The sequence below is a fragment of the Egretta garzetta genome, unplaced genomic scaffold, assembly GCF_000687185.1.
Source record: "Egretta garzetta isolate BGI_Z169 unplaced genomic scaffold, ASM68718v1 scaffold567, whole genome shotgun sequence".
NCBI classification, from domain to species: Eukaryota; Metazoa; Chordata; class Aves; order Pelecaniformes; family Ardeidae; genus Egretta; species Egretta garzetta.
In genome coordinates, this window is record NW_009260348.1 from 478,903 (window position 1) to 486,488 (window position 7,586).

Genomic DNA, 7,586 nt, shown 5'->3' on the forward strand with positions numbered 1-7,586 from the left:
AGAAGCGGTCGCTCGTCTCATGGAGATCCCTCCGAACGATGGGGACGCCCAGGAGCGCCCAAAAGAGGGTGAAAATGGAGCCGAGGGAGCTGCGGAGGAGCTGGCTGCGACCAGGGACATGGGGGACAGCGGTGCCCCCCTGGGCCGTCTGCGGCCAGACCAGGACGTGCCACGCATGGACCACGGGGACAGTGAGTGCTGGGGGTGACAGGGTGGTGGGAGCTGAGACGGGGCATGCATGGGGCTGGGATCCTGCAGCGTCTGCCCCCCTGTAAACTGGGATCACCGTGCCCTCCGCCCTGGGGTTGGGGTGCACACGGGGTGCTTGCTGTGCCGGTTGGGTCTCGTTGTGCCACACATGGAGCCCAGCCGGCCCCCCAGCAAGTGGACCCAAGGTCCCTAAGGGCCGCCCTTGTTTTGCAGGTGGAGCAGACACTCTCCCGAAGCCCTCGATTGCCTCGATGGACAGGCAGAGGAGCACTGAGCGCTCGGCCCTTGACAGTGAGTGTTGCAGAGCCTGGTGCTCACAGATGCTCGGGTGCAGCCCCAGCAGGAGACAGGCATGGGGGAGGTCATCTGGATCTCTCATCCCACAAAAGCAGCTACAAAAAAAGTCTTTTACTGCTGCCGGTCCCTCCCATAACATGGCAAGGCCAAATCCAGACCTTGCTGATGACTCGTGCCAGCAGTGAGAGGTTGCCGCAGCTCCGTGCAGTGGAATCGGAGATGTCAAACTCTTTCCATATATTTCCCTCATTAAACTACAAATCGCTTGTTGAAAACACATTGAGATTTCCAAGTGGAACTCTTCAAGGGTAGGAAATACGAGGATGAACTTGAGTGCATCCCCCAGGCTGTCCTCTGCAGTATATCGTTTGCAATTATGCCATTAATGCCAGATCCCTGCCTCCCGCAGTGCCCCAGATGGACCCTGCCCCTCCTTGGGCAGCTGTTCGGGCTGTTTTATCTTCCCTGCTCAGCTGTTGGTCCCTGCACACTGGTCAAACCTCAGTCTCCAGGCTCTTTACTTGCAAGGGAATAATTCCTTTCTTGTAGGACTCAGTTTTTGCCAGGGACAGGAGGGAACAGCTTCAGATAAGGCGCGTGAAACCTGAGTTTTCACGAGGTTCTTGGCCTCCAGTCAGTGTAGTTCCTCCCTGTGCATGGTGGAGATGTGCCCTGACTCTCTCCTCTCTCTGGAACAGGCTTCCCCCTGAAGCACTCGAACACGCTGACCAACAGGCAGCGAGGCAACGAGGTCTCGGCCCTCCCAGCCACGCTGGACAGTGAGTACTGCCGGGCAGAGCGGGCTGTGCACCCCAGGCCGTGGATGCGTACAGGGCATAGAGGGAGCAGAGGGGTGGCAGGGCTGGAGCCTTCCTCCATCTCCTGCTGCCACGCTGCTCAGTGTCCACCAGGCGGTCTCTCAGGCTGCTCCCTGCAGTGCTGCTGCTCTCGCCACTCACGGTGGCTGCCTGTCCCCACCGCTGTACAGCAGAAGGAGTTACCCATCGGGTGTTTTGGGGTTCAGACAGTCCTGGGGGTTCAGACAGTTTTGGGGATGTCCAGTCACCACTGCCGCAGACTTGCAGCGACCCACCTACAGATGGTGGCTGCTGAGCTGGGGAAAGTTTGTCCTGATGGGTGAATTCTTTCTGTCCCCCAGCGTTGTCCATCCACCAGCTTGCTGCTCAAGGAGAGCTCAGCCAGCTGAAGGAGCACCTTCAGAAAGGTACACATCTCTTCCTTTGGGTTCTTACCCCAGATCCTGCAGAGTCCTGTCAGGCCACAGAATCACAGAATCGTTTAGGTTGGAAAAGCCCTTTATGATCATCGATCCCAACCGTTCCCCTAACCCTGCCATCCTACCACTAAACCCTGTCCCTAAGCACCACATCTACATGACTTTTAAACACCTCCAGGGATGGGGACTCAGCCACTTCTTTGATAAACCCTTGGCTTATTTTCCCAGCCTTTGTTGGGGTTCCTGGTTGGGGACAGGGAGCAGAGGGGGGTTTACCCTTCCTGTTTATGATGTCTCATCCATGTTTGTGCAGGTGAGAACTTGGTAAATAAACCTGATGAGAGAGGTTTCACACCGCTGATCTGGGCTGCAGCCTTTGGAGAGATCGAAACGGTCCGTCACCTGCTGGAATGGGTAAGGCCACGCTCACGCAGCGCCTCGTTGACAGGAGACTTCCCAGCTCCAATCCTGGTGGCTGCCAAATTGCCCAGCACCATCCTGGTACCATCTCAGCCAATCTTCCCCATGGCACCAAACAGGACACGTCTGCAGAGCTAACGGCTCAGGCGCTGTCGGATGCTACTCCCCATTGGGCTGCGAGCTAAGTCAGGAGCATGAAGAGCCTTATCTCACAGCTAGCAATAACTGTTTGTAATTAAGTATCTGCTTATTGGTAATTTGAGATCAGGCTTATCGCTTGGGCCCTGTAATCTGCCAGCAAATGTGCTCGCTGAGGTGTCGTTGCAGTTAATGAACTCATTGCTTCATCGTCCTTGAGTGCCAGGCTTGCAGTTGAGGGCTGTCTGGGTGTGAGCAAGGAACCAGATCCTCCTGCACTCTGGATTGAGCTGCTCCCCGAAGCTGAGTCCCACATCCACGTGTGTCCGACAGTCAGCGGGCACTCACGCCACGCAAGCCCTGGCCAAACTCTGTTACTGTATTAGCAGCAAAATTGCAACGCATTACCAGAGAGACAAACAGAACCCAAAATAAATGAGGTGGTAGATTGATAAAGGCTGTAATGAAGTCCAGGAGAGGTCCGTGGCTGGCAGGGCTTGGAGGACAGGGAGGTTTTCTAGGTAAATCAGTAACAAAAGAGACAGTGGACACTGTACAGGCATCTAGACAGGGCTGGTAATGCTATTACAAGTGATGGGAAAAAGGGCTGTAACAGGAACCATCAGCCTTAGTTTACTGACACGGGAGAAGGGCTCTTAAGTCCTCACCTGAGATGTTGGATGATGATTAAAACATGTTTGGTAAGGACTTTGGTAAGGAGAGGTCACTGGGAACATGTGAGCTGTCTCTGCCCCATCAGCCCGTCACAACCTGGCCCTGTGATCAGCCCCCCTGGGGTACCCAGCCAGGCTGTGCTGAGCACCCCAGGTCTCAGCAGGGCTCCTTCGCCCGTCAGGGCTAACAGGGCTAACGCCTGTGCCGTCCCCAGGGCGCTGACCCCCACACGCTGGCGAAGGAGCGGGAGAGCGCCCTGTCCCTGGCCAGCATGGGCGGCTACACTGACATCGTCATCATGCTGCTGGAGAGGAACGTGGACATCAACATCTACGACTGGGTGAGTGCCGCCGGGCGCAGGCTGCCACGGGGACCGCGCCAGCACTGGGAGCGACACCAAGCCCCAGTTCACATCGTTCCGGGCTGAGTTAGCAGCAGTGCCTCTCTCCTAGATGCTTCCCAGGCTCGCAGCACTCTTTTGCCTGCTCATGCAGTTGTTTCAAGAAATTAATCTGGATAATAATTTTAAATGGTTTCCTCAGTTGTTCACACTGGTGGTGTTACCAGCCGCAAGGAAAACAGCGCTCAGAACTTAAGGTTGTCTTTAAAATTGCACAGTTTAAAAATTATTGTATTGCATACAGAGAATGAAACCTGCGCAGTGCTGCTCTGCGAGAAAACACCCAGCCTGGAGCTGGGAGAGGGCGGCAAGGGGATCCCAGCGGGTTGGGGACCTGCCGCTCCGGGAGAAGTGGGGGCTGCACGAGCACAGCCCCACCTGAGGCCGGCAATGACGCAGCCCCTTCCCTTTCCCTGCAGAACGGCGGCACTCCCCTGCTCTACGCCGTGCGCGGCAATCACGTCAAGTGTGTCGAGGCCCTACTAGGTAACGGGGAAGATCTGTACTGAGTCCTTGGCCTCGAATCGCTGCTCGTTGGTAACCGCCTCGGGGAGAGAGCGTGACACGCCTGGGGGGAGAAACTGAGCAGCCGGGGATGCCATGGGGGGCTGCCCAGCCAGGACGGGCGTCTTTTGGGGGTCCCCTTGCCCTGTGCCTGACCCAGAGGGGACACCACGTCGGCAGGGGAGCACCGTGCCCTGATCTCCACTGCCTGCTTGCAGCTCGTGGCGCTGACCTGACGACGGAGGCAGATTCTGGCTACACCCCGATGGATCTGGCCGTGGCCCTGGGACATAAGAAAGGCAAGTGTGCCCTCCATGCCTGGCAGGGAGCCCTCCCTTCCTGCCCCAAAAATCCTCCAGGCAATTCCCAGCTTCCAGCCTTGCTCGGGGCTTTTTTTGACCTTCCACCACAGCTCCCGGCTCTGCCACCCAGAGAAACCACACCAGAAAAATCCAGATGGGTCCTGTTCCCCTTGCTCCCCCTCCAAACCAGAGCTGTGCTGGAGATAGGGCTGGGACAGGAGAGATGGGGACAGGCCCCTGGAGAAAGGGGTTTTCCAGCCTCCACTGGAAAAACAGGAACAAAATGGTGACCTGTTCCTGCCCACAGCGATAGTGGCTTCTCACAGGCTTGGCTTCCCTGGGTTTCACTTCTCTCCCCTCCATTAGTCCAACAGGTTATCGAAAATCACATCCTCAAGCTGTTTCAGAAAAAGGAGCTGGAGTGACGTGGTGGCTCACGCTGCACCGCTGCAGCACCGGCGCTTCTCCCGGCCGACGCAGGGCTCTCCTCTGGGACCAACGCGGCCTCACCCAGCCGTCCCGAACCGGGCAGCGGCACAATGCTTCAATCAAGGAGCAGGCAGAGGAAGCTGGGAACTGCCTGCCCTCGGTGGATCCCTGCCTCTCCCAGAGGGTGGCATGGCCACAGCGCCTCGCACCCGGGGACGCTCGTTCCTCAGGGCAGCTGCATTTCTGCCCTGCCCGGGCTCGGCTGCTTCCTGCACGTGTGCATTCAGGTATTGCGTTATTGGAAGTAAACTCTAAAGCAGCCGTGTGGAGCCCTGTCCATTGCCTCAGCCTTGTCACAGCTGCCAGTCTCTGCTCCCAGCACCAGCTACTGGGGAACCACGAGGGGAACTGGGCCAACCAACCTCTTCAAGGCCCGCACCCTCCCAGTGCCCTGGTATTCCCTCTCCAGAGCTGTCTCTGAGGAGGGAAGCTCCCTCTTACGCCCATGAACCTGCCAAGCCCTCCCTGCACGCAGCGCTATAACCAGCCAGGGAAATGTCCATAGGCGGGAGCAAAATCCCGCGGAAAGCATCACCCAGGAACCCAGCACGGCCTCGGCTGACAGCTGGCATGCTACAATCCCAAATCGGAGCCCCACGAGGCCACAAAGAGCCGCCCCATGTTCAGGGGTGGTTAGTAAAGGTGAGGGACAACCAGAGCCCACAGCACGGGGAGGTGGCACTTCTCTCGCCTGCTCAAGCCATGCACCAGCATGGCCACAGCAAACTCCAGAGGGCTCGGTCCTGGGGTGCCACTTGCCCAAGGAGCAGCCGGGAAGGAGTGGGGACACCATTTATTTGGCTGGGTACACAGGCTGTCCCCCACCAAGGGCTCAGAAGCTCAGCCCGTGGATCTCTGCACTCGCGTCCCTCTGTCACTGCCATCCCGTGGGGCAGGGGCTCCCTCTCAGCGCCTTGGGGTGCAGCTGGGGGCAGCACATCCCCGCTGGCAGGGTTTGCTGTCCCATTTCCCCCCACGCAGCAGAGTCTCTGTGGGGGAACACAGGCAATGAGGGAGCGTCCCCCCCCGTCCCTCGCCGCTGCCCTAGAGCCTCTCCCCCAGCACCCCGAGGTGGTACACCACGATCCTCCCGAAGAAGTCAGTGCTGTTCTCAAAGGTGACCTTCAGCTTATCCAGCACCGTCTCCTCCACCTGGAATCTGTGCGGGGCTCGTAAAGGAGAAAAATAGGCAAGGGGCCGCCACGACACATGGGAGACGTGCTCCGAGCGGGCCCACGTGGGGCTTGCACCCCTGGGGTACCTCAGCCGGCAATGTCCGGATTTGCTCCAGCTCCACTGAGTTGCTTTAGTGGCAGCAAAGTGCCAACAGGGACTCGCGGGTCTCTCATTTAAATCACAGCTCTGCCATCGCTGCCCCCTGCCCCTCCGTGGTGACGGGGGGGGCTCTGAACCCACCCACCAAGCCGTCTGACCCAGCCTGCAACGTGGCAAAGGATATCTGCATGGCGTTGGTGTCCTCGGGGTACAGGGCAGATATTTTCACCAGTTCTTCACCTGCTCTGCAGCCTGCAGAGGGCGAAGGTGGAGGCAGCCCGGCCAAGGCTCGGTCCATCTCATGGACCAGGCTCCCATCTGCACCCAAAGCAGAACCCCAGATCCTCGCTACCCACCCCTTTTCGGCTCCAGCCCATGGCCTGAGCCCCTCTCGGGTTTGGGGAATGGCTAACAAATACCTCTGGGCCCCGCAACAGCCAGCTGTGGGATCCAGATGTGGGTACAGGCAGAGGGACCCCCACACCCCCAAACCAGCTCCTCACCTTCCAGCGTGCACAGCCGGCTGGAGAATCCTCCCTGGAACTGGATGTGAAGCTGCGAGACCTTGACGGTGCGGGGGAAATCCAGGGTCACCCACTGGCACGTGCCCTGAGGGCAGGAAAGACACCGGGGCTCCGTCACGGCGGGGAGAGCGGGGTGTTCACCACGTGCATGGCCCCCGTCCCCGGCTCCCGTCCCCGGCACGGCTCCCGTCCCACCCCTCCGCCTTCCCCTGTCCTTGTCCTCCCACCTGGTCCGAGTTCCAGCACGTCTCCTCGCTGGCGTCGAACATGTGCTTCTTCCCAAACTGCTTCGCATCCCGGTTAAGCACAGAGCTCACCCTGCAGGGACACGTGCCACCATCCCAGGGACACAACAGGGACAGGGTCAGCAATGGGACTGGAGTCTCTCGCAGGCCCAGGGGACAGCGTGTGGCACCCAGGAGGGACCCGCCTGGGGGGGGTGGCCGCAGCACCCCACTGCTGGCTGTCCCCTGGGGGGGCTGGGACTCACCGTGAGGCCGTGCCAGCGCAGAGCTGGGGCTCCACGGGCATCGCTGCCTGCAGAGAGGTGGGGTCAGCGAGGGGCAAAAATGGGGACACCCAGCAGCGTTAGAGACATCCAGGCAGCAATGGGGACCCCGGGCAGCATTGGGGACCCCGGGCAGCATTGGGAACCCCCGAGCAGCAATGGGGACCTCCAGGCAGCATTGGGGACCCCGGGCAGCATTGGGGACCCCTGAGCAGCAATGGGGACCCCTCTGCAGAGAGGTGGGGTCAGCGAGGGGCAAAAATGGGGACACCCAGCAGCGTTAGAGACATCCAGGCAGCAATGGGGACCCCGGGCAGCATTGGGGACCCCGGGCAGCATTGGGAACCCCCGAGCAGCAATGGGGACCTCCAGGCAGCATTGGGGACCCCGGGCAGCATTGGGGACCCCTGAGCAGCAATGGGGACCCCTGAGTAGCAATGGGGGCCCCCGGGAAGCATTGGGGACCCCTGAGAAGCATTGGGGACCTCCAGGCAACATTGGGGACCCCCGAGCAGCACTGGAGACCCCCGGGAAGCCCTGGGCACCTCCAGGCAACAATGGGGACGCCCGGGCAGCAATGGGGACACCCAGCAGCATTAAAGGCATC

At 59.7% G+C, this 7,586-nt stretch overlaps 2 protein-coding genes across 2 annotated transcripts in view; one reads left to right on the forward strand and one right to left on the reverse strand.

Annotated features, from left to right (window-relative positions):
* Nucleotides 1-4,941, forward strand: part of RFXANK (regulatory factor X associated ankyrin containing protein) — a 7,346-nt gene extending 2,405 nt beyond the window's left edge. The window contains exons 2-10 of the mRNA XM_009642756.2: nt 3-191; nt 424-501; nt 1,206-1,286; nt 1,667-1,732; nt 2,058-2,158; nt 3,192-3,317; nt 3,797-3,863; nt 4,100-4,180; nt 4,550-4,941. Coding sequence (XP_009641051.2) covers nt 3-191; nt 424-501; nt 1,206-1,286; nt 1,667-1,732; nt 2,058-2,158; nt 3,192-3,317; nt 3,797-3,863; nt 4,100-4,180; nt 4,550-4,608 — 848 coding nt within the window. The 3' untranslated portion in view covers nt 4,609-4,941. The remainder of the gene's footprint in view (nt 1-2; nt 192-423; nt 502-1,205; nt 1,287-1,666; nt 1,733-2,057; nt 2,159-3,191; nt 3,318-3,796; nt 3,864-4,099; nt 4,181-4,549) is intronic.
* Nucleotides 4,942-5,036: 95 nt separating this feature from the next.
* On the reverse strand, nt 5,037-7,199 carry LOC104129793 (nuclear receptor 2C2 associated protein). Its single transcript, XM_009642759.2, has 5 exons — nt 6,962-7,199; nt 6,699-6,789; nt 6,451-6,556; nt 6,132-6,199; nt 5,037-5,833 (listed from the first exon to the last, which is right to left on the reverse strand). The coding sequence occupies exons 1-5, from the start codon at nt 7,000-7,002 to the stop codon at nt 5,717-5,719; spliced, it is 423 nt and encodes a 140-aa protein (XP_009641054.1). The 5' UTR covers nt 7,003-7,199; the 3' UTR covers nt 5,037-5,716.
* Nucleotides 7,200-7,586: the final 387 nt, after the last annotated feature.